Source organism: Anolis sagrei, chromosome X (genome assembly GCF_037176765.1).
Source record: "Anolis sagrei isolate rAnoSag1 chromosome X, rAnoSag1.mat, whole genome shotgun sequence".
NCBI classification, from domain to species: domain Eukaryota; kingdom Metazoa; phylum Chordata; class Lepidosauria; order Squamata; family Dactyloidae; genus Anolis; species Anolis sagrei.
This window is the reverse complement of record NC_090034.1, coordinates 15,863,900-15,890,666: the sequence shown is the minus strand read 5'-3', so window position 1 is coordinate 15,890,666 and position 26,767 is coordinate 15,863,900. Positions and strand designations below refer to the sequence as shown.

General features: G+C 40.9%; 1 protein-coding gene across 3 annotated transcripts in view; it reads left to right on the top strand.

Moving 5' to 3' along the window:
• Positions 1-1,918: 1,918 nt before the first annotated feature.
• The window catches only part of LOC132782022 (diacylglycerol lipase-beta), a 29,973-nt gene continuing 5,124 nt past the window's right edge, over positions 1,919-26,767 (top strand). Inside the window, exons 1-15 of one of the 3 annotated variants that reach the window (XM_060786661.2) lie at positions 1,919-2,058; positions 5,285-5,412; positions 9,043-9,194; positions 10,227-10,401; positions 11,210-11,471; positions 12,407-12,532; positions 13,529-13,656; positions 15,122-15,248; positions 16,975-17,058; positions 17,784-17,861; positions 18,615-18,695; positions 18,807-18,934; positions 19,871-19,939; positions 20,035-20,107; positions 23,147-23,400. In XM_060786661.2, the coding sequence (XP_060642644.2) occupies positions 5,318-5,412; positions 9,043-9,194; positions 10,227-10,401; positions 11,210-11,471; positions 12,407-12,532; positions 13,529-13,656; positions 15,122-15,248; positions 16,975-17,058; positions 17,784-17,861; positions 18,615-18,695; positions 18,807-18,934; positions 19,871-19,939; positions 20,035-20,107; positions 23,147-23,400 (1,832 nt within the window). In that variant the 5' untranslated portion in view covers positions 1,919-2,058; positions 5,285-5,317. Of the gene's footprint in view, positions 2,059-5,284; positions 5,413-6,002; positions 6,144-9,042; positions 9,195-10,226; positions 10,402-11,209; positions 11,472-12,406; positions 12,533-13,528; positions 13,657-15,121; positions 15,249-16,974; positions 17,059-17,783; positions 17,862-18,614; positions 18,696-18,806; positions 18,935-19,870; positions 19,940-20,034; positions 20,108-23,146; positions 23,401-26,767 lie in introns of those variants that run through there. The other 2 variants (XM_067461214.1, XM_067461215.1) reach the window with 2 other exon arrangements.

Genomic DNA, 26,767 nt, shown 5'->3' with positions numbered 1-26,767 from the left:
TAATATTAAATATGTATATATTATTTAATATATTACTATTTCATATGCATTTATTACATTTATATATTATTTAAGGTTTATTTTATTATTATTTTACTATATGTGGAGTGAGAAATATTAGGTGGACATGCAGCTGGGTCAAGGAAAAGAAGAGGCTTTAGGATTCACATTGCAAACACGTCACTGGATAATGGAGCACACCAAAGAATTCCCAAAGACAATAAATATGTTACTGTTTTGCTCTCGAGCTGGGGATGGTGACAACCAACAGGTAGCTCTTGCATGGGCTGGTCCATGAGGTCATGAAGAGTCGGAAGTGACTGAACGAATGAACAACAACAAAATATTGTATCACATATTAATATGGCGCAATAGGTTAAAGCACTGAGCTGCTGAGCTTGTTGATTGAAAGGTCGCAGGTTCAATTCCGGGGAGCGGCGTGAGCTTCCGCTGTCAGCCCTAGCTTCTGCCAACCTAGCAGTTCGAAAACATGCAAATGTGAGTAGATCAATAGGTACCGCTCCGGCGGGAAGGTAAGGGCGCTCCATGCAGTCATGCCGGCCACATGACCTTGGAGGTGTCTACGGACAACGCTGGCTCTTCGGCTTAGAAATGGAGATGAGCACCACACCCCAGAGTCAGACATGACTCGACTTAAATGTCAGGGGACTACCTTTACCTATATCTAATATATTATTAGCAGAGCACAATATTAGTATATATTATTGCACTAGACCGCTATACTGCAATATTATTGATATTACATGTAATATATAATATACAATTATATTCTTATATATAATTATCTTGTACTATTAGTATATAATATATTGTAATATACCATAAATTGTATATATAATATGTTACAACATTATTACATAATATACTACATTACTATATTATTATATATAAAATTATATATATTATAATAATATAGTACAATATATAATACACTACCAGTATATTATACTATTAGTATATAATATATTGTATTATATCATAAGTTGTATATATATTACATTATTTCATAATATATTACATTACTATATTATTATAATATATATATAAAATAATATATTATAATATAGTACAATATATAATACGCTACCAGTATATTATACTATTAGTATATAATATATTGTACTATATCATAAGTTGTATATATAATATATTACAACATTATTCATATTATAGAATTATAGAATCCTAGAGTTGGAAGAGACCTCGTGTCTGTGAAACATTTCAAGCTTGAAACGTCCGTTTTCTCCTGGGGAGTAATGGGATCAACGCAGCATGGCTCTTAGAATCATAGAATCAAAGAGTTGGAAGAGACCTCATGGGCCATCCAGTCCAACCCCATTCTACCAAGAAGCAGGAAAATCCCATTCAAAGCACCCCCGACAGATGGCCATCCAACCTCTGCTTAAAGGCCTCCAAAGAAGGATGTCAGTAAAGTTGTATATATAATATATAACTTTACTGGGCCAACTCCAAAGCACAGCAGACCACATGCAAGCTTTGGAAGCTCCCTTGGCTGCTTCATCAGGTAAGAGTCGCAGAAACACATACAAATCTGTCACTGCGCGTGCGCCTGGAGAAAACCACTCAGAAAGGCAAAGAGTTGCGGTTTAATAGTCCCAATAAACATGTCCGGTTTCCGCTCGAAAGCAGTAGGCGCCTGCCTCCTCCATTGCGGGGAAACAGGAAAAGGAAACTCTCATTGTTTGACATACTCAGGGTTCGAACGAGGACCGGAAGTGAAATGTCTTTAAACCCTGCCCTGTAGTGCTATACCTCTATGACACCTTTGGCCCCGGTTCCTTATCTGCGCATGCGCCGGCTTTTCATTCTGTTTGTGCTCCAAGCCGGCGGAGAGAGAGGGACGCAAGGATTGGTAGTGCGCATGCGCGTGAGAGGAAGGCGGTGTAAGGGGGCGGGGCCGTGCGTCGTGACGTCATGTGGGCAGGAGGAGGTGACTTGCTTCTGCGAGGGGCAGGTGGCGCGCGGCGGCAGGTGAAGCGGGCGGCATTTTGGAAGCCCAACAGGGGGCGCTCTGAGGTGAGGAGGGGGCTTTTGCCGCAGTGACGTCATTAGGGGGCGCGGGGGATGCGGAACGCATCCCCCCGCGCCCCCTAATGACGTCACTGCGACAGAAGCTGACAACAACATGACGGCCTATATATTTTAGAATACTGTGTCCTATTTTGGGCACTGTTGATTCTAAGCTGGAATATGTCCAGAGGAGGGTGGCTCAAGAGATCAAGGATTTGGAGAACAAACCCTATGAGGAGCGGCTTAAAGAGCTGGGCATGTTTATCCTGCAGAAGAGAAGGCTGAGAGGAGACATGATAAGATATATCAGTAAGGAGGGAGCAGGCTTGTTTTCTGCTGCCCTGGAGACTAGTGAAGAGGCCCACCACTCCCAGCCATCAATCGAACCAAATTGGTGACCACTCTCCCCTTCATTAGGACATGGAACAATGGCTTCAAACTACAGGAAAGGGAATTCCACCTGAACATTTGGAAGAACTTCCTAACTGTGGGAGCTGTTCAGCAGTGGAACTCTCTGCCCCGGAGTGTGGTGGAGGCTCCTCCTTTGGAGGCTTTTAAACAGAGACTGGATGGCCAGATATTGACAAGCTGGAATGTGTCCAGAGGAGAGTGACTAAAATGTTAAAAGGTCTGGAGAACAAGCCCTGTGAGGAGCGGCTTAAGGAGCTGGGCATGTTTAGCCTGAAGAAGAGAAGGCTGAGAGGGGATATGATAGCCATGTATAAATGTGTGAGAGGAAGCCACAGGGAGGAGGGAGCAAGCTTGTTTTCTGCTTCCCTGGAGACTAGGACGCGGAACAATGGCTTCAAACTACAAGAGAGGAGATTCCATCTGAACATGAGGAAGAACTTCCTGACTGTGAGAGCCGTTCAGCAGTGGAACTCTCTGCCCCGGAGTGTGGTGGAGGCTCCTTCTTTGGAAGCTTTTAAACAGAGGCTGGATGGCCATCTGTCAGGGGTGATTTGAATGCAATATTCCTGCTTCTTGGCAGGGGGTTGGATTGGATGGCCCATGAGGTCTCTTCCAACTCTTTGATTCTATGATTCTATCTGTCAGGGGTGCTTTGAATGGGATTTTCCTGCTTCTTGGCAGAATGGGGTTGGACTGGATGGTCCACAAGGTCTCTTCTAGATCTATGATTCTATGATTCCAGAGCAGGGAGCGAACCTTGGAAGTTAAAGTGGCATCAAACTGCGTTAAGTTGACAGTGTAGATCAGGGGTCCTCAAACTTTTTAAACAGAGGGCCAGGTTACAGTTCCTCAAACTGTTGGAGGGCCGGATTATAATTTGGAAAAAAAAAACATGAATGAATTCCTATGCACACTGCACATATCTTATTTGTAATGCAAAAAAATACTATAAAACAATACAATAATTAAAATGAAGAACAGTTTTAACAAATATAAACTTACTAGCTTGGGGACCCGGCAGTGCCCGGGTTATTTGAGAAAGGCATTGTTTGTCTGTGCTCCAAGTTTCGTCTAGAACCAATGTTGGCTGGGTTCAGTGGGTGTAGATGAACTACAATTCCCATATGCAAGTCCTGTCACCAGAATGTAGAGTAGGTCAAGGAGGTTCTGTGTGCCAAGTTTGCTTTTGATCAGTCATTGTTGTGGGTTGCTATGGACTCATGAAGTGAGTGAAGGTACTGGAAGTCCCATCGTCCATGGTGCATCCTCCCCAAATCACACCAGGATGTAGAGTGGGTCATGGGGGCTTTGTGTGCCAAGTTTTTCCTGATCTGTCATTATAGTGGGTCGCAGTGGTCTCTGGAAGTGAGTGGAGGTACTGCATCTCCCATCATTCATTGTCCATCCTTCCCCAAAGTGCACCAGGACATAAAGTGGGTCATGGGTCGTCTGTCTAGTAAATTTGGTCCTGGTCTGCGATTAGTATTTCAATGGGAAGTGTGGACCTGCTTTTGGCTGATGAGATAGGATTGTTGTTGTTGTGTGCTTTCAAGTCATTTCAGATTTAGGTTGACCCTGAGCGAGGGCCAGGTAAATGACCTTGAAGAGCCGTATCCGGCCCCTGGGCCTTAGTTTGAGGACCCCTGGTGTAGATGCTCCTTAACACAATGTGCTTCAAATCCAGTGGATTTGTCTTATTGGGTATTTTTTTAATTTGCTGCTTTTTAAAATATTGTAGTGGATTTTGTCAACGTTTCAGTATTTTATCCACAGGACCAGTGGATTATATGAATCTATGTGTTTCCATGTAAAACCTGGGGACATATCTTTTGTGGATACAGCAGGCATGGGCAAACTTTGTCCTTCCAGGTGTTTTGGATTTCAACTCCCACAATTTCTAACAGGCTGTTAGGAATTGTGGGAGTTGATGTGCAAAACACCTTGAGGGCCCGAGTTTGCTCATGTCTGGGATACAGGGATCATACTGTACACTATTGTGGTCACATCTAAGAGATTATCTGCTTTGAACTGGATTATATCAGCCATATAATCCAGTTCAATTCAGATAATCTGGATTCAGAAATGGAATTATATGGCAATGTAGACAGGACCTATTTCTCTTTTTTAATGGAATCACAACAAATCCTTGGTTTTCTAAGTGACTTCAACATTCACTTTATTGTGTATGTAGATTGGGTTCAAAGTCCACATTGTAGTGTTACCTTTATTAGGCAAAAGGGCGTAAACATCATGGCTTCTGTTTTCAAAAGCAAAGGTTCTTCTATGGGCAAAGGTGTTTTCAAAGACAAATACTGAACTGGATTATTAATTTAGATTCATCAAGTGCCACCCCAACGCCTATGTTCTTGCCGGGAGCAAGAGGAGTAATACAAACAGAACAATAAAATGTCATTCTCTATTTGAGAATTACAAGTTGTATGTACACTTGCTCCTTAAATCAGCAAGAACAAAGTGGTAGTAAAACTAAGACTTTTAGTTTGATGGCAATTGTGGAAGAAATATATGGAAGGTTTTGAGGGAACAGATAAAATGGAAGTTAAAGGTTTAGGGAGGCAGGAAGGACAAATTAGACCTGTAAAATCTATGTGATGCTTTGAACATGTGGATTTACAAGATTCACAAAACCAGTTTTAATAGGAGCAGAAAGAGATGAGTCAGGTTGTCAAGCGTCGTTTGAGGTCTGCCTCATTGATGGGGGGGAGGGGGGTAGTGGAGCAATGCTTTGAACCTTATAAAGTTTGAATCAAATTGGCATAAAAGGCTGGTAATTCTTTCATGCTTTCATGTAATTCTTCTGCAGGGATTAAGGAAGAGCATCTAGAGGGGCCCCACGATGCCTGGGATGGTCATGTTTGGGAGGCGCTGGGCCATCGGCAGTGATGACTTTGTCTTTCCAGGAGCCTTTGAGCTCTTCATCAGAATGATCTGGTAAGATTTGTCTTACATTGTCTACAATGGTCTGAGTACTATCCAGGAAAAAAATGAATCATTGTCGTAACTCCACATATTTACCAATAGTGAACTTTGGTATTCAGTTTAAAAGCAGATGCTGGGGCAAAGGACAGAAGACGTAGCATTAACATTGTATTGTCGAAGGCTAGTATTAACATTAATACTATCACTGCCCCGTATACCTGTAAGCAAGCTAAAAGGACAGACTAAAGCATTAAAAGAGAAAGAGTCAAACCTTTAACACTTGGCTAGCTGCTAAGGATTGAGTTTGTCACTAATTGGATGTTTTATTTTTTAGTGACCTCATTTTGAACGGTGTGCTTTTAACATAATTCTGTTTTGATAGTTGTTTTTCTTTCTGTTTTAATTGCATCCTTTAAAAAAATTAATATAGGCTGCTTAAAGTCTCATCTCTCAAACATGATCTAACAGAGGACTGACTTGGAGTTTGCTGCCTTAAGCTATAGGAAGAGACAGCAACCCCTTTAAAGAGGATTAGATTATGTATTTGGGATAAGGCTTTCAGCGGTTACTAGTCATGATGTTTATATTTTGCCTCCAGTGTTTAACTCTATATGCCTCATGATGCCAGTTGCCGGGGAACAGGCACAAGAAGATGTGTTTTGTTTATGTCCTGCTCATGAACTGGGGATATATTGGTTGGCTGTTGTATGAATGGGCCAGATCTTGCTTTGCTCTGATCCAGCGTGAGTCATTTTAAGTTCTTAACTACTTGTGTGCACAGTTGGAGAATCTGTATACTGAAGTCCTGAGGAAAAGCTAATGATACCTATCACATTTTTGGCATTGCTGTAAATCTGTAACTCTCCATTTTCTTTGGGAAAAGTGATGATAAAATTGGATAAACACATGCCTTCTCTGGAGTGGTACGATTCTGAACTCAAATGATTAGTGAGCTCCTGCCTTTTGAGAAATGGAAGCAGTTAAAATGGCAAGAGTCCAAAACTTTATGAATGCAAAATTGATTTGGCTTAAGGATTTATCCTAATTGCAATAGAGCAAATTAGAGATAAGAAGCCGTATGGGAGTAGTTGTGATTGACGCCAAGGACATCAGACATCTTGTTGGTCAACCACACGCCTTAAGGAAGCAAACAAAAGAGATGTGAAGACAGTTAGAACTCGCCCACACCCAGCATTGTTCCTCAGCAGCTATTACTCAATAATATATTCTCGTTCACCCTTGAGCTTCCATATAGCCATCCTGGCAAGTAAATATATAAAGCTGTATCTAGCTCAGGGATGAGGAATCTCGGGATGAAATCTGAATGTAGGTTTGCTCAGAGGACCATGTCCCTTCCTTAGGTGTTTACTCAAATCTGTTTGGGATTTTTTACCTATTCTAAATGCTCAAATGCCTCTCCCAAGCATTAGCTAGTGACTAGAGGTTTAAACTAAATATACTGGTGTTTTGGGTCACATTCTTTTATTTTTGACCCTGACCACTACTTTGTTCTGTCCTTCAAATTCAAGTGGGGATGTTTATAAATTGTACTAAGCCAGGTTAGTAGTAGTTTCTTGCTTTAGGTGTAAATTGTCCAAGAAATGACCAGACAAACCAGTTTGTTTTCCCCAGCTTAATTTGTTTGTTTTTTTTCCTGTTTGTGGTCCAAGAAGGATATTTGGGAAAGCAAGCAATGGATCTGGCTTTGGATATGAAAACAAACCGAAGCAGATTTAAATAAGCTGTAGTTGATAAATCAACAAACCTTGCCTTGTTATTGTGGTGGGTGATTGTCTATAAATTATGGTTTGTTGTGGAATTGGTTCAAATTGTATTTTTAAAAATATTTTGGATCAGGATTCCTGACATTCCTTAGTCAGTGACTGGGTAGTTTTGGGAATGGTATCTTTTCAAAGGCGCAAACATGTCAGACTTTGACCGCTACCGTCTGGATTATCAGGATGTGTGGATCCACACAGTGTGGGAATACAACAGGACATTCACTGCTGTGTTGTTTTCCCCCTTGGCTTTCAGTCCCTGCTGAAGATAGGTTACTGGAGCAGTATTAGGCCGCAGGTAATCCTGTATCCAGGCCCCTCTGAGCTTATAGCCATGGGTCTTCTGAGGCAAGGCACACAGCTGACAATCAACTTTTACTGAGAGCTTCAAGCTGAGAGCAAAGCTGCTTACTCTTTAGTCTTACGTAGCCACAACCACCCTCCATGTGTTTTTACTGTCCTCAGAAATGATGCAAATAGTGGGGTGGCTGTATTGTGTTAATTTTACATAGTGCTCCTTTCTGCAGAAGCAGAGAATATGGCTTAAAGTCTTTATTAGAAAGCTCTGATATTAAAGCGGGAATTTGAAAAAAGAACTGGAGCTCCAGTAAAATATTTGTCTTATGTATATATTTATTAGAGTTGTACTCTGTTTTCCCTATTTACTCAAGGTGGCCTAGGGATATTAGGAGTTAGTTTTGTATGCAAAAAGGAAGTATTTTTTTCAGAATTGTTCTTTGCTGCTGGATTCAAACCTGGTGCAAGATAATGACTATTTTCCTGCAGACTGCTTGGTTTTATTGTGTGGAAATAAGTGTTTTGTTAGACAGTCTTTGATCTCCATGAGTTCTGTTCCTTAAATACTGTAATTGGTTGTGTAATGTTAATTGCTTAGTGCAACTCTGCTGGTATTTTCTGTGATACTTTCCAAGGGGCAATTACTTGAGTAGCTTGAATTAGCCAATCTGATTACAATATATAACACAATTTTTGTTCATGGGTTATAAATGTCATTTCCTAATTGCGTCTATCATAAAAACATGGCAAAAGTTTATTAAAGGGCAAAAAAATTGTTTTCGCGGGATGAACATCTAGCAGCACATTTTTCTATAGTTTTTCAATGAATATCTCATTGAGTCTCAATCAATACAATATAGTTTATGGCATCCACAAAAACAAAGTGTCTGGAGTATAGCAACTACTTTCAAAGCAAGTATCAAACAGGAAATAACACTTGCAAACCAGGAACAGATAATTGTTCAAATTTTGTTACATAGTAGACATGTGCATTCAGGGGAAACCTTGTCCCATTTCATGTCTCAGCTTTTGTAGGGGGCCCTGATCTGTTTTTGGTAAGTCTCCTGAAATTGGGAGGGTTGTTTTGGTTCAGGGCCTGAAAATCAGACCATTAAGGGGGGGGGGGGCTTCCCACCCACTGGCTCTTTTCCACGGCGTGCGTTGTTACCTGGCACCTGCTGTTTCTGCTCTTAGAGTAGTAAGAGCAGTGCTGTAGGAACTGGCAGGTGCGCATGCTTTCCAAGCCTGCCTGCACTCCCCAAATTCTCAAGTCGCTCCTGACATGATAAAAAAAAGGAATAAAAATGTCATCATCAGCCTCTAGAGAAGAAAGAAGGAGGGAGCCATTGTAGCCTTATGGGAACAGCCACCAAGAAGGCTCTTTCTCATGTTTCTCCAAGATCTGCCTTTGAGGAGGGCAGGACTATAAGAAGGGCTTCCCATAAAGTTCTCAGCATCCTGGAAGGCCTATATAGGAGTATCAGGCTTTCTTCAGAGAGCTTGTCTCTCATGTGAAACTACATTCTTCAGCTGGTGATGTGTGCATTTTTCTGTGTCTTTCCTGCAGGTGGATTGGGATTTTGGTGTTGTATGCTATTCACAAAGGACAATTTAACTGCAATGGAGGAGTGCTGTTGCACAGTTACCTTCTCGTCCTCCTTATTCTCCTGGCAGCCGTAATATGTGCTCTATCTTCTATTTTGTACATCAGCATGCAAGGTAAAAGGCATTTTACGTTATGTTATGGTTATGTAAAACTACAGCCAGCTCTCCACATTCACTGTACAGAGAAGAAAAAAAAAACTACAGTGGACAGTGAAAAAACAAGAAGAAAGAAGCTTTATTATTCTACCTGAGAGAATCCCTTTCTAGGAATTTCTGAATCTTCCAACATGATTCTAGAGTTAACTTTTGCTGGAAACTAACCATGGAATTACAGTGGAGAGCCAGAGACTTCTAGAAGGGTGTTCTCTCTAGATAGAAATGTCAAGGTCCCGCAGCATGCCCAGAGGATGTTGACCATAGAGCCACACTAGTAGACCTGGAGATTCATAGAGAGAGAAAATTAACCGAAGCCACGAATAATCAATATCAATAGATGCTCAATCTCATTATATACAACAATGTCATGAAATGGAAATGTCAAAGTTTCCTTGAAGGATTTTTTGGGAGGAAGGGGATGTCCAGGAATGTAGAATCTGTGGATACAGATGACCAGCTTGCTTGTATATTGTTATATCAGTAGCAATACATCTCTTATTGTGGGGATCATGTTCCAAAAAGGGAACATATGTGTTTTCAAAGGCTTTCATGGCCAGAATCACTGGGATGCTGTGCATTTTCTGGACTGTCTGGCCATATTCCAGAAGCATTCTCTCCTGACGTTTCGCCCACATCCATGGCAGGCATTCTCAAAGGTTGTGGGGTCTGTTGGAAACTAGGCAAGTGAGGTTTATATATCTGTGGAATATCCAGGGTGGAAGAAAGAACTCTTGTCTGCTTGAGGCAAGTGTGAATGTTGCAGTTGGCAGCTTGATTAGCATTGAATTCAGTGCTAATCAAGGTGGCCAATTGATTTGATCAGGAGAGAATGCTTCTGGAACATGGCCATACAGCCTGGAAAACTCACAGCAACCCAGTTATTCTGGCCATGAAAGCCTTCGACAACACATTTTTCATATTGTGTTTTAATCCTGTTTAGATGTATTAGTTAATGCAGCTGATGCAATAGCTTTCAACAATTGTTTTCAGGAACAATTTCCAATCCTGGGCCAAGGAAGTCTCTTCCAAAATTGCTGTACCTGCGCCTCGGTCTTTTTTTGCCCGAACTGGTCTGGGCTGTTGTGGGTGCTGTCTGGGTATCGGATGGCAGAATAAACTGTGAAAAGACGATGATCAGCGCTATATTTGGAACAGTCATTGCCAGGTAAGGAGACTCCCTCCTCGGAGCTCAAGTGAAGGTAGATGGCCATCGGATGCTCCATGAAAAGTCTTTCTAGTGTGCAGATATTTCAGTTCATTTATTGAAACTTCTTTCACGTGGAGTTTTGGGCTTCTATAGAAAGCATCCCATGAGTGCCAAAACCTGGCACCCAAAAAATGGGGGTGCAACTATTATGGGATGAAATATGCAAAGAAATATGGGTATAGGCCAGACATGGGCAAACTTCGGCCCTCCCTGTGTTTTGGACTTCAACTTCAACTGGTAGGCTGTTAGGAATGGTGGGATTTGAAGTCCAAAATACATGAAAGGCCAAAGTTTGCTCAAGGTTGGCATAGGCAATCCCCAAGTTATGAACACAATAGGTCCTTTAAGTTTGTTCTTAAGCTGAATTTGTATGTAAGTCGGAACAGGTACATTTTTAAGTAATTCCAGCCAAATATATACTCGTATGTATATAAGCTTTGGATGACATAGGAAAGGGTTCACACCATGTTTGTTTTGCTGTCTGTGCCCGTTTAGAAGATTTCACCTCACTTTTTGTCCCATTGAAAATTGGATTTTGAAAAAAAATGTCATGTTTTGGAAGCAAGAACTGGTGAGAAAGCTTCAGTAGAGACACCTTTCCCCTTCGATAATAACACTTCCAGGAGTGGATTTCCTTTCCGAGAAGTAGATTTCTCTCACTTCCTGTTGTCTCACCCCTGTTCTTAACTATGAGTCAGATGCTTGTAACTTAGGGACTGCCTGTACGTCCTTATGGACTGGCTCTGATATCTGTTCTCCTTGGCAGCTGGGTGATCATTGTCTTCACTGTGGTGGCCATTGTGGTTGTCTTTGATCCTCTTGGTGGGAAGAAGATGCTGTACGTGGCTCACTGCCCCAACCGTAACCTGGAGAGTAGTCAGTCGGACCAACTCTTTTACAATGTCAAAAAGACAGCAACTCGGGTCTGGGAGAAAAGAATCCGGTTGCTGTGTTGCTGCATCGTGCAGGACGATGACCACCGAGTGGCTTTTACAAGCATTGCAGAGCTTTTCCGAAGCTACTTTGCAGTAAGGAAGACATTTTTTCTTTCTTTTACCTTCTGTTTACTGTTTATTCAAGTTTAAAGCAAATTTGCATACTAATGATATGGATGTGCTTGTTTGTTTCAACATAAGGAATTAAATCATGGCTGAATATTGGATACTGCAGGACATAAGAGCACCTTTAACATTTTTCATGCCATGACTTGCTTTGTAGCCTCAAGTGACAGAATATATACTCATTGTTTTGCCTTCATTCATGTCAATGCCTAAAACAGCTGTTAGGTGTCATACTACAGAACTTTTTTTGCGACCCCCAGATTCAAACTGAGGTTGAGACCCACAATTTAAGAAACGTTGACCAAACCACCAATTAAAACACAGTGGCTAGCTCTTCTCTTCCCTGTTCCTGAGAGGCATTTCTCTTCTACAGTAATTCTGCAGTGGAAAACGATCAGAAGAACTTGTTTTGCTGGATTTTTTTTCATATGTAGGTTTCTATTTGTTTGGAGCCTTTAATACACACATTAAGAGTATTTTCCTAGCTCTGGTTAGGACTTCTTTGAGAGTTTGAGAAGCAAAAAGCAACAGGCAGGAAAAGGAAATTATATCCCACAAAAACTATTGGTGTTGGAGCTAACAGCCTTCTCAAGCCTCCTCTATTTAATGCTTTGTCTGTTTATAATGTGTTGGTTTATTTCCTGAAGTGTATGTCTTTTTTGGTTTGCAGTTTTATTAGCTCTGTATATTTCAGGCAGTGGGAGGGGCTGCAGATCATGTGACTGATTTAGTGACTGTTTAGAATGCAATTTAAAAGAATGACAGTTGAGGAATGACAGTTGAGGCTTGAGCAACCCAGTTCTTATCTTTCCTTTCCAAGAAGCTGCACAGAATGCATTGACACCCCCCCCCCCACCCACCCCGCTAATCCTACTGTAATGTGTTTCTTTTTTTCTCTTCAGGACACTGACTTGGTGCCTAGCGATGTGGCAGCAGGCCTGACCCTGCTTCACCAGGAGCAAGATAAAGTGGAAAACTGTCCTAAAGAGCCTGATGATGTTCTCACCCAGTCGCCACTGTCTCCTGTGGTACGTTTCTCAGGACCATCTCCAGGCATTTTGCCTGTGTAAAAGCCCACTGGGATGAACTGTTGAATCCTCCAATATTAATGATGAGACAGCCCCTAGTGGCACAGTGGGTTAAACCCCTGTGCTGGCAGGACTGAAGACCGACAGGTCACAGGTTCGAATCCAGGGAGCGGTGGATGAGCTTCCTCTATCAGGGCCATCTCCAGGCATTTTGCCTGTGTAAAAGCCCACTGGGATGAACTGTTGAATCCTACAATACAGGTGATGAGACAGTGCCATTCAGCCATTCACTCACATGAAAGCAGCTACCTTCCTTAAAGGGACAGAGAGCTCTTTCCTCCCAGTTCCTGTTGCCTCCCAGCATCTGTTGCTTCAGAAAACAGAGGCCCTTTCCACACAGCTATATAAAATCCACCTTGAACTGGGTTATATGACAGTGTGGACTCAGATAACCCAATTCAAAGCAGATATTTTGGATTATCTGCCTTGATTTTCTGGATTATATTACTGTTCAAGTGGCACAGTGGGTTAAACCACTGAGCTGCTGAACTTGCTGACCAAAAGGTTGACAGTTCGAATCTGGAGGACAGGGTGAGCTCCTGTTGATAGCCCCAGCTTATGTCAACCTAACAGTTCAAAAACATGCAAATGCGAGTAGATCAATAGGTACCACTCCAGCGGGAAGGTAATAGCGCTCCATGCAGTCATGCCGGCCACATGACTTTGGAGGAGTCTGTGGACAATGCTGGCTCTTAGGCTTAGAAATAGAAATGAGTACCAACCCCCAGAGTCGGACCCAACTAGATTTAATGTCAAGGGGAAACCTTTACCTTTATCTTATCCACAAGCCTTGTAGCTAAATTCAACCCCCCCCCTTTCCTGACTAAACAGAACACACTGCAGCCTCCCAGATGTTTCTGTATCCCAACTCCCACCCACTCTTTTGTACCAGAAACGACAGGCTGCTACAGATTGCATTTTGTCTCCATTTCCCAGGCAAATGATTTGGACGAAGAACTGGAAAATGCTGCTCATTATATGAAGTTTGCTGCAGCTACCTATGGTTGGCCCTACTATATCATGACAAACCCTTTTACAGGACTCTGTAAGCTTAAAGGTGACTGGTAGGTTGGCCTACAAATTAAAAAGTATAGTAAGTTGTTATTAGTAGTATTAGTAGTATTAGTAGCCGTAACTTTTATATTATTATGTTTACCCCACCTTTTCTCTGCCAAAGGAGACTCAAAGCAGCTAACACTGAAAACCACCACAATGTGTGAATTAAAACCTAACACATATAAACATTAACATAGAATTAAACATAAAAATATTAAAGATGCATAACCAAAAGCAATAAAACCATCAAACAAATCTATTAAATTACATAAAACTTTACTATTACTGTTGAATGTAGAAGCCTGTTGAGCAATAACACATGTAACATTTGAAAAGGATCTGTTTGAGGATTTGCCTGCTAGAATTCATTTTCCATAATTCAGCAGATGAAATCCAATTTCAAAGTACCATATATACTCAAGTATAAGCTTAGTTTTTTAGCCGTTTTTTAGGCTGAAAAAGCTCCTCTCGTCTTATACTCGAGTCAAGGTTATCTATTATTTTACTCTGTTATTATTAATTTTATTACATTTATTATTTTTCTCTACTATTGTTATTATTACATTTATTATTTTACACTGATTATTGTTATTATTACATTCATTATTTTACTCTATTATTATTATTACATTTATTATTTTACTCTTTTATTACTGTGGTTAAATTTCCATTATTTTACTCTATTTATTATTATTATTATTATTATTATTATTATTACATTTATTATTTTACTCTATACTCTATTTATTATTGTTAGTACATTCATTATTTTACTCTATTATTACTGTGGTTACATTTCCATTATTTTACTCTATTTATTATTGTTATTATTACATTTATTATTTTACTCTTTTATTACTGTGGTTACATTTCCATTATTTTACTCTATTTTTAAAATTACATTTATTATATTACTCTATTATTATTGGAAGGATACGTAAGCACATTTACATTGAAAAAGGTTAGAATAATGGTTTAATCAGAGTTGGACAGTCTTATCTTAAATTACAATTGTATGTATGGTTAATATTCAAAACCATTTAACCTACAAATGCCTCAATTAATGTCATTTTATTGGTATTTATTTTTATTTTGAAAGTTACCCGTAGCTGCTGCATTTCCCACCCTCGGCTTATACTTGAGTCAATACGTTTTCCCAGTTATTTTTGTGGTAAAATTAGGTGCCTCGCCTTATATTCTGGTCGGCTTATACTCAAGTATATACAATATGTCTTTAGATTCATAACTTGTTTATGGGGGTATGAGAAAGGAGTTAAGGTTTTCTTTAAAAATAATTTCAGTGCCATTAAGTAGATGTTGTTGTTGCTATTTTGCCTCTTTTTCTCTTAACAGAGAAATAAGGAATTTCTAGGATGTAGTCATTGATTGTTTTTTCTTCTTCTTCATATAATACAAGGCTGCTCTTTTCTATAATGTTTTGATTTTTTTCACGTCTCATTTTCTCCTTCTAAGCTGCAGAAGGAGCCCAGTAGAGACTGATATCATTGGCGATGACCGTTTCAACATGCATTTTGGATCCATCTTAAAAATGACGGGGCTGCAATACAGAGATTTCATTCACATGAGCTTTCACAATAAGGTAAACATTCTAGCAAGTTCCTTCTTAGAAACACCCTGCTTGTACTCTGATCTCTCTGGGACTTTGATGTAAGCCATTTGACCAAAGCAGAATGTCTGTGAAACATTTCAAGCTTGAAATGTCCGTTTTCTCCCGGGGAGTAATGGGATCAACACAGCATGGCTCTTAGAATCATAGAATCAAAGAGTTGGAAGAGACCTCATGGGCCATCCAGTCCAACCCCCTGTCAAGAAGCAGGAATATTGTATTCAAAGCACCCCCGGCAGATGGCCATCCAGCCTCTGTTTCAAAGCTTCCAAAAAAGGAGCCTCCACCACACTCCGGCGCAGGGAGTTCCACTGCTGAATGGTTCTCACAGTCAGGAAGTTCTTCCTAATGTTCAGATGGAATCTCCTCTCTTGTAGTTTGAAGCCATTGTTTCACATCCTAGTCTCCAGGGCAGCAGAAAGCATGCTTGCTCCCTCCTCCCTGTGACTTCCTCTCACATATTTATACATAGCTATCATATCTCCTCTCAGCCTTCTCTTCTTCAGGCTAAACATGCCCAGCTCCTTAAGCTGCTCCTCATAGGGCTTGTTTTCCAGACCCTTGATCATTTTAGTTGCCCTCCTCTGGACACATTCCAGTTTGTCCAGAGAATCTTGTAGGATCAAGGCTGCCTCTGCTTTGGTGATAGCAGGAGGATGTTATTTCAGCATGTATTTCAGCATCTTAAGTGGTAGTAAATGGCACCACATCATATAGTGTTATGCTAAAAAGACCATTAGTGTTATCTGTCGGGCTTTAGCACTGCAGGTTAACCACCAGCTGCCGTAAATCTTGCCGATCAAAAGGTTGAAAGTTCGAAGCCAGCTCAGGGTGAACTTTTGGCCTTTAGCCCAGCTTCTGCCTACCTAGCAGTTTGGAAGTAAAATGTGAGTACATAAATATGTACCACTTAAAGCAGGGAGGTATTTAAGGCACCCATAAGGAAATGCTAGAAAATGCCTGCAATTCGATCAAGGAGGACGTTTACAAACAAAGCTCTTTGGCAGGGAAGATGTAGTGACAGCACCCCCTGTGGCCGGAAACAAGCTCAAGCCTCCAAGATGCCGAAGATGGGAAAGCTTATATATACCTCTATCTATGTATAGTTGTCTGTCTTGTCAGTGTATAACAGCATTGAATGTTTGCTGCATATGTGTTCTGTGATACGCCCTGAGTCCCTTTCGGGGAGAGACAGGCGGAATATAAATATATATAAATAAAAATGTAATGTTTGCTTGTGGGATTAATATAACTCAAAAACCACTGTACGAATGGACACCAAATTTGGATGCAATACACGTATCAGGTCAACGGGTGACCATCACTCACAAAAACACTGAAAAACACAGCAGAAGAGACTTAAAAAGCAAAAAAAATTACATTACAACACGTGCAAAACCACATATATAAATGCAAATACACAAAGCACATATACACAGACTGGGCCACAGCAATGTGTGGCAGGGGACAGCTGGTACTGTAAATAAATAAATAATGGGACCAACACAGCATGGCTCGAGTAGGTTCAAGGCAGCCTCTACTTTGGTGATAGCAGGAGGACATTGTTTCAGCTTATGAACTATCCATCTCTAATGGTAGTAAGTGGCACCATGTCATATAGTGCCATGCTAAAAAGACCATTAGTGTTATCTGCCAGGGAATCTGCCAGGCTTTTATAACATGTTCCTTCTGTTTTCAGATTTATGAGATACCGTTCTTCGTTGCTTTGGATCACAAAAAAGAGGCCATTGTCGTAGCTGTGAGAGGAACCTTGTCATTTGAGGTAGTATTTATTTGCATGTTTTATATTCCTTTGCACTTATTGTTTTAGATAGATGTTTGCTAGTGAAAAAAATGATAAGTAATCATTTGCGCAATGGGTTACACTACTAAGCTGTTGAACTTGCTGACCGGAAATTTGGCAGTTCAAATCCACAGGATGGTGTGATCCCCCACCATTAGCCCCACCTTCTGCCAATCTAGCCGTTCGAAAACATGCAAATGTGAGTAGATCAATATGTACCACTTCTGCAGGAAGGTAATGGCACTCCATGCAGTCATGCCGGCCACATGACATTGAGGTCTATGGACATAGCCGGCTCTTTGGCTTAGAAATGGAGATGAGCACCACTCTTCAGAGCCAGAAGGGGAAGCCATTACCTTTATCTATGTTTTGTTGTTTCTAGGCATTGAATGATTGCCATTATGTCTGTGTATGCTGGAATCTGCTCTGAGTCCCCTCGGGGAAATAGGACGGAATACAAATAAAGTATTATTATTATTATTATATTATAATTCAATTACTTGTGGAAACTATTACATATATATTACTTACTTTCTTATTTATTAAACTTCCTCCCAGAGAATACCTTGCTGTTAAAATCCTGTCTTCCCATGACAGATTATTTAATCTCTGGAAAGATAACTGTTGACAGCAGACTTTTGCAGTTGAGGTGTCTGTCAAGCAATGAAAATGCTTGACCTTTGCTTCCTTTGTTTTATCTCCAGGACGTCCTCACAGACCTGTCAGCAGATTGTGAAAATTTAACTTTAGAAGATGTCCTGGAAAACGGCCTGGTACATAAGGTCGGCAAGTAATATATTCTTGGGTTTTGACTTGGGAAAAATGAATGCTCTAAAATGAAATAAGAAATTACTGTGGGACCGAAGTTACAGCTCATGGTTTAAGAAATAGTAAAATATGAGATCCAGCCAAGGATGCAATGCCCTGTGTACAGCCTCATTAAAAAAAACATTCCCTTCCTTTCCTTCTGAAAACAAAAAAACTCAAGGGAAATACCATCCAAGATTAAAACAAAAAATAAGACAGAAAAAATAAAGAGGCAGATGGGGAGGTTTATTACATTTTGTCCATCTCTGGACAAAAAGGACAGAAAAAGGGAGGCGATTAGTTCGCATGGGGTCAGTAAGTTTAGTGGTTTGGATGCCACAAACTGGGAAAGCCCATCCCATATTCCTTTCAGTCACACCTTAAATCTGCTTGATTGGCCAGAGAATACAGGCTTTGAAGCTGCAAGGCTATTCAGTGTTAATCAAGTTGGCCAATTGCAAGATTCACACTTAACTCCAAGAGACAAGAGTTCTTTCTCCCACCTTGGACATTATCCCACTTGCCTAGTTTCCAACAGACCTCACAACCTCTGAGGATGGCTGCCATAGATGTAGGCCAAACATCAGGAGAGAATGCTTCTGGAACATGGCCATGCAGCCCAGAAAACTCACAGCAACCCATCATATTTATGTCTGACAATGGAGGACCTTCACCAGCTTTGTCAACTGATGAAACCGCTTGTGACGTCTCACACTCTTGCCTCCTAGGGAATCACCCAGGCTGCCAACTACATTTACCAGAGACTAATCAATGATGGCATTTTGAACCAAGCCTTCACCATCGCTCCTGTAAGTTGTGACCTTGCAGATGTCATAGCATAGTCCTGATAAAAAGAGCTTATGGTTTTGTGCAGATGTCTACCATGGTTTTTTCTTTTCTTTTTCTCCTCCCATCTCTAGGAATATAAACTGGTTGTCGTGGGACACAGTTTAGGAGGAGGAACGGCCTCCATCTTGGCAATCATGCTCAAAAACGCTTTCCCAAACCTGAAGTGTTATGCTTTTTCTCCACCAGGAGGTCTGTTGAGGTAAATCGTAAACAGTTGTTTATCTTGGTTCAAAAACAGAAATCCACGGAGAGATCCACAATTCATTAAATTAAGCTAGCTTAATTTAATGAAGTTGTGCATACGTCAGGAGAAAATGGTTGAAAAATTGACTCAAGAATTTATAGCCCTTGTAAAAGATTAATGAGTATTTTAGTTACTGAAGCCTGTGACAAAATGAAAATAGTGTGTCGTTCACTTTTGATCAGCCCACACACTGCCTTGCCAGAGAAAGAAAATGCCACGCAGCTGAACAGTAAAGAACAAGTAGTTTACTCTTCGTTGTTCAGAAAAACATTAATACAATCATGTGATCACTAGGAGCCCCCGATGGCGCAATGGGTTAAAACCTTGTGCCGTCAAGACTGAAGACCGACAGGTTGCAGGTTCGAATCCAAGGAGAGTGCGGATGAGCTCCTTCTGTCAGCTCCGGCTCCTCATGCGGGGACATGAGAGAAGCCTCCCACAAGGATGGTAAAACATCAGAACATCTGGGCGTCCCCTGGGCAACGTCTTTGCAGACAGCCAATTCTCTCACACCAGAAGCGACTTGCAGTTTCTCAAGTCGCTCCTGACACGAAAAAAAGTTACATCGACTCATATAATGTCCTTTTAGAGAGATTTAAAATGGTCTTTCTGTGTCCATGTGGAGAATCTTCCTCCAGGAACTCATGAAGCAAGAGCACACTCCAGTCTCTCTCTATGCTTCTCTCTGCTTCTCTGTCAGCACCCGCATAGCTCAAGCCTGAAAAATGTAACAGTATCCAAAAGTCCCAGGCTCAGCCATCTCCCAATCAATCGGCTTTGTGCATCTTACTTTACAGTTGACACACACACACTAACTGATTTCTTACATGCTCAAACAAAGCCTGCTCTCCAATAACTTGGTTGTGTTGTTTCTCCTTTTTTCTTTTTAAGTAAATCGCTTGCGGACTACTCTAAGCAGTTCATTATTTCAATCATTCTTGGAAAAGACGTTGTTCCAAGGTAAGGCTGTACATGGTTTATTGTGTGACCCAACTTGAAACAAGTCCTCTTTGGTGGAGAACATGAGCACTACTTTTGCCCTTTCTGCATTCTAGGTTAAGTATGCCCAACATGGAAGACCTGAAGAGAAGGATCATTAGAATCGTGGCCAACTGTAACAGACCCAAGGTAAACACTGAAACAAAACCACAGGTGTTTTGCCACGGTGAGGCATTTAAGCAGGGCTTGGTTACCCAGCTCTGGCTTCTCACTTTTTTCGTACATCTTTTTTGACATCTCCCTTGCTGTATATAGTATGTAGTGCTATGCTAATAATATAATGTAATGTAATGTAATAACAGCGCTCCATGCAGTCATGCTGGCCACATGACCTTGGAGTGTCTACGGACAACGCTGGCTCTTCGGCTTAGAAATGGAGATGAGCACCACACCCCAGAGTCAGACATGACTGGACTTAATGTCAGGGGACTACCTTTACCTTTACCTTAATGTAATGTTATATATTATATATACATATATTATTTATAATATTATAATGTAATACAATACAATAATATAATATAATATATTGTATATACATATAATGTTTATAATATTATAATGTAATACAATATAATACTACTAATAATATGATATTATATATTTATATTACATGTAATATTGCTAATAATATTACAATATAATGGTGTAGTACAATGTAGTAATATTTATTGCTAATATTGTACTATGCTAGTAATATAATATATTGTATGTATATATATCTTGTAAGCCGTTCTCATCCTTCGGGGTGAGAAGGGCGGCATATAAATGTCATAAATAAATAATAGTTTGAATTCATGTTATAAGCCCATTAGAGTTTGGCATATCAGAAAAAAGATAAAGGTTTCCCCTTGATATTAAGTCTAGTTGTGTCCGACTCTGTGGGCTGGTGTTCATCTCCATTTCTAAGCCAAAGAGCCTGCATTGCCCGTAGACACCTCCAAGGTCATGTGGCCAGCATGACTGCATGGAGAGCCGTTACTTTCCTGCCGGAGCGGTACCTATTAATCTACTCACATTTGCATGTTTTCAGACTGCTAGGTTGACAGAAGTTGGGGCTAACAGCTGGAGCTCACCCTGCTCCACAGATTCGAAGTGCCGACCTTTTGGTCAACAAGTTCAGCAGCTCAGCAGTTTAACCCGTTGCGCCACCAGGGCTCCTCATATCAGAATATATGGATGTAAATAAAATTAATTCTTCGACAAACATCTGGAAGGCTAAAGGCTGAGAAACATTGCCTAAAAGGACAAAATATTTTAAAATTGTAGCTTACAACCTGTGGACCTCCAGGAATTTCCAACTCCCAGCTTGTCCAATAGTCAGGAATTCTGGGAACTGAAGTCCAAAACAACTGGAGGACCAAAGTTTGAACACTGCGGTTTTAAATCACATGCCGTTAGTTCCATTTGTAAATAAGTGTACTTTGTACCAAGTTGTCAACTCATGAATTTAACCCTGTCAAACTTGGATTTGTGCAGTTTTCTTTTTCAAAAAAGGGTTCAGCAGAAAGGAAATGGTAAATAAGGAGTTTAAGTATGGCTGTGTCTGTTACATGGTCCTTGTGATGAGAAAGTTGTGGTTTTGCAAGTATAGTGCAAATGGTCCAGAGTCTCCCTGTGCTTTAGCTCCACACACAATTCCTTCCACATCTTCCCATCTCCCAGCAGATCTCAAGCCCTAAAAACAACTCAGTAATTCTGGCTATGAAAGCCTTTGACAACACACTTTGAACTCTGTTTTTCATGGAGCAGAATAGGTCAGGGATAGGAGTGTAAATCCTGGATCGATTCATGAGAAAAATTGATCTGACTCCGCTTTCCTCCATGAGACTTGTGGACTTTGCCACCTTGGCTGCCTTGGACGTCGCCTGGCTAGTTTGCTCTGTTCCCTGGCCACTGATTGCACAAGACGACTCTTCATCACTAGTGACTTGTCTTGAGATTTCACTTTTTGATCTGAGGTACATACTGTAGGCAGGGAATTTTTGAAGGACCGTCATCACTGTTTGTTTGTTTGTTTACAGTATTTATATTCTGCCTTTCTCACCCTGCAGGAGACTCAGGGCAGATTACAATGCACATATACATGGCAAACATTCAGGGCCATTTAGACATAATAATAATAATAATGATAATAATAATAATAATAATAATAATAATAATAATAATAATAATTTAAAGATTGAACTGTAAAGACTCTGGCACAAACAAGTAAAGGTGGTCCCAGTGGTGATCGGCACACTGGATGCAGTGCCTAAAGACCTTGGCCTGCACTACAATATGCACTGACAAGATTACCATCTGCCAGCTGCAGAAGGCCACCTTACTGGGATCTGCACGCATTATTCGCCGATACATCACAGAATCCTAGCCACTGTACGATGTGTGATCCAGTACAACAGCCAGCAGAGTGATCTTGTTTGCTGTGGACTCATCTTGTTGTGTCCTTAATAATAGTAATAATAATAATAATAATAATAATAATAATAATATAACAATAAAATTAATAAAAGGGGACTCGGGGCGGGTAACAAAAGGCCAAGCCCAAAAGTGCAATACAGCAAAATAAAATACAAGATGCAGACAACAAAATTACATCAAAATAAAATATGTACAGTAGCAAAATAAAATAAATAAAGCAAGTTAACACAATATAAAATCAAACAGAATGGGCGGGCCAAATGGACGAGGTAAAATGATAAAACCCTGGATGAGGTAGGACAAGAAAATATATAGACAGACACAGAGGCAATTTAACATTCCAGCTTTTTCCAACTTCATGAGGGTATGCTTGGTTCCGGCCACAGGGGGAGCTGCCGGTTCACCGTCCACTTGTGACACCAGGTCCCTTGATGGAGTACTTCCTCATTCTTCTGCACACTGCTGGAAGGTTTTATGGTGTCATAAATTACTTAAATTACCCTCCCCGCATTAAGCGGTACCTAAATTTCCTACCTGACAGATCCAACTGTCTTTCGGGCTGCAGAGGTCAACAGCAAGCTAGACTATTAATGGTTGGGAGCTTACTTCGACCCTGTATGTCTTGGAAGAATGGAGCAGAATTGTTGTGGGTGCTAGTGTTCTTCCCGATTTGGATGTGATCCCACATAGACAAATGGTTTCACCACTTCCCATCTGTTCTCTTTGTTCCCTTTTGTTGCCACACAGTACCAGATCTTGCTGCATGGCTGTTGGTACGAAGTGTTTGGAGGGGAACCGGATAACTTTCCCACCGAACTGGACGGTCGGAATGAGTTGGCTTTGGCCCAGCCTCTCCTGGCCGAAGAGAGCCTCATGGTCCACCGGTCACCTTCCTACAACAGCCTGGATGACGACTCACCTTTAAACTCTCCTCCGCAGTATCCTCACCTGTTTCTCCCTGGGAGAATCATTCACATTGTGGAGGAAAACAGCACAAGAAGGTAAATTGCTAGGCATCCTGCTCCTCTTTTGACCCCTGAATTAACATTTTACATTCAAGGAAGTTCAGATATGTTTAACAACTGTTGGAACAATGAAGAGAGCGTGGATGTGTGTTGGCCATCAGAAAAGGGCCAGAGAAGCAGGGATGCTCGAGACAAAGAAACCGTATTCTGAGTTTGGAAGCATATCCATCTCAGGCATTTTGTCCATACAGAAAAAAGTCCCATAGTATTTCAAATCCTGCCACGTGTGCTAAAAAACCACAGCCGCCCTTTATGTCTCACTTGGCTTCCACTTTTGAGCTCTTCAGTCTGTTTCGCTTCCCCTCCTTTCTCTCTTCACTTCCCTCTTTCTCTCTTCACTTCCCTCTTTCTCTCTTCACATGCTACCAAGTGCCTTGTTGTTTTGAATATTTAAGAAGTTTTCCTTGGCTCAGTGGGCAAATCACCTGAAGAAGCACTAAGAACCTAGTCTGGATTGCTGTGAGTTTCTGGGCTGTCTGGCCGTGTTCCAGAAGCATTCTCTCCTGACATTTCACCTGCATCTATGGCAGGCATCCTCAGAGGTTTTGAGGTCTGTTGGAAACTAGGAAAGTGGGGTTTGTATATCTGTGGAATGCCTGTTTGAAGCAGATGTGAATGTTGCAATTGGTCACCTTGAATAGCATTGAATGACCTTGCAATTTCAGAGTCTGGCTGCTTCCTGTCCAGGGAAGTCCTTTGTTGGAAGGTGATTAGCTGGCCCTGATTGTTGCAATTGGCCACCTTGATTAGCATTGAATGGCCTTGCAATTTCAGGGTCTGGCTGCTTCCTGCCCAGGGAAGTCCTTTGTTGGAAGGTGATTAGCTGGCCCTGATTGTTTCTTGTCTGGAATTCCCTTTTTTTTTAGTGTTGTTCTTTATTAAATCTTTTGATTTTAGAGTTTTTTAAAATATTGGTAGCCAGATTTTGTTCAATGTATTGTCAAAGGCTTTCACTGGGTTGTTGCAGGGTTTTTTCGGGCTATATGGCCATATTCTGGAGGCATTTTCTCCTGATGTTTTGCCTGCATCTATGACAAGCATCCTCAGAGGTAGTCCTCACTACCTCTGAGGATGAAATGTCAGGAGAAAATGCCTCTAGAACATGGTCATATAGTCCAAAAAAACCCTGCAACAACCCAGATTTTGTTCATTATCATAGTTTCCTCCTTTCTATTGAAATTGTCCACATGCTTGTGGATTCCCAACAAAGGATTCCCCCAGGCAGGAAGCAGGCAGATCTTGAAACTGCAAGGACATTCAGTGCTAAACTGGCCGATTGCAACATTCACGCCTGCCTCAAACAGACAAGAGTTCTTTCTTCCACCCTGGACATTATTCCTCAGATATATAAACCCCCTAGTTTCCAACAGACCTCACAACCTCTGAGGATGCCTGCCATAGATGTGGGCAAAACATCAGGAGAGAATGCTTCTGGAACATGGCCGTACCTCCCAGAAAACTCATAGCAACCCAGTGATTCCAGCCTTGAATGCCTTCGAGAATACATAAGTACCTAGTTGTTTACATATTCAAAACATTGGGGTTTTTAAAAAATATTTATAAACCACTTTTTAGTCAATGGGGATTGTGACAAGTAGAATGGGGTTGGACTGGATGGCCCATGAGGTCTCTTCCAACTCTAGGATTCTATGATTCTATGTTTGTTATGTGTAGCAAAACCGTTGCTACTTCCCTGTCTCAATTTTCTGTCGATTTCGTAAAACTGCTTCTATTTTAAGAACCGTGTTTGCTAGCACAAGATACTTTTGGCCTCTCTTTGGCATCAAGAAAACATTTCAGAGAGTGATTGTCCACTTGAGGCTATTATTTCACATCGCTGAGGCAGCAGACATGACTCTTCTAAGGCACTTTCTGCCCTCAAGGAAGTGACTTTGGCATTGACTTGTTAACCTGCCTGTTGCAGGCTGTGGTCACAATACATGCCGGAAACCAGTCAAAATGCTTGATGGTCTTCAAGAGAGATCAGTTTACTGCCTCTCTCTCTGTGATTTCTAAACTTCCCTTTCCTGTCTGCTCTGGCAGGAAATGCACTCTTTTAATAGAAAACTGAAAACTAGATGGCAATAAGTGTGCTGGTCCAACCTAAAAAAATCAAAGCAGATATGAATATGATATTATGGAACATATTATATTTATTCTCTTTTATATTGAAGCTGCATAGAATCATAGTGTCATAGAGTTGGAAGGGACCATCCAGTCCAACCCCTGCCAAGAAGCAGGAAAATCACATTCAAAGCACTCCTGACAGATGGCCATCCAGCTTCCGTTTAAAAGCCTACACCACCACTGCTGAACAGTTAGAAAGTTTGGAAGAGACCTTGTGGGTCATCTCTTCTAACTCTATTTCCTCCCTGTCAAAAAGCAGGAAAATCACTACCAAAGCACCCCTGACAGATGGCCATCCAGCCTGTTTAAAAGCCTCCAAGGGAGGAGCCACCACCACACTCCGGGGCAGAGAGTTCCACTGCTGAACAGCTCTCAGAGTTAGGAAGTTCTTCCTCATGTTCAGGTGGAATCTCCTTTATTTCCTGTAGTTTGAAGCCATTGTTCTGCATCCTAGTCTCCAGGGCAGCAGAAAGGAAGCCTGCTCCCTCCTCCCTATGACTTCCCTTCACATATTTATACAGGATTTTTTTTATTAATAGTAAACAGAGATGTTTTATATTGGTTACTTTTTAAACTAGTACTTAAGCAAGTACCTCAAACCATTAATTTGCATCAATTTGTATTGATCCCTTTGGCAGAAATATTTTTGTACGTTTTGACAGCCGAATAATACTGTTCTGTGTCACAAAGCAGTAGCAAAGTATTCCTCATTAGATTGGAGGCTAAGCCATGACAATGGGGAGGTAAGAAGGCAAGAACATGGGCTTGGTCCAAATCTGAAGATATTCGTAGTCTTCAAATTGGAAAGTAGACAAAGAGGTATGTGAGTACAAGTCGAGTGTTCTAGATTCAATACGAAGTGAAATATGTCTTTTGGACTAAAACCCTCATAATCCCCCAGGCAGAGAGGTTAATTTTCCCAGCTGGAGACAAATCTGTTTAGGCAACGCAGAGCAGTGAAGAGTTTGGGGATCAATATGGTGGCCTTTCAAGAGCACTTGTGTGCAGTGAGCAGTTACCATAGAATAGGTTGGTAAATGCTTGTCCCTGCTTCTTGCTGCACTGAACTGGAAGTCTTTAGGGATTTTAACTATTTACTTTTTAAGAGCACGAATATTTAATTCTATTTTTATGTTTGTATACTTTTAGGTTTTAAATTGTATTTTCTTTGGTTTACTGTAAGCCGCTTTGAGTCTCTTTTGTAGAGAAAGCAAGC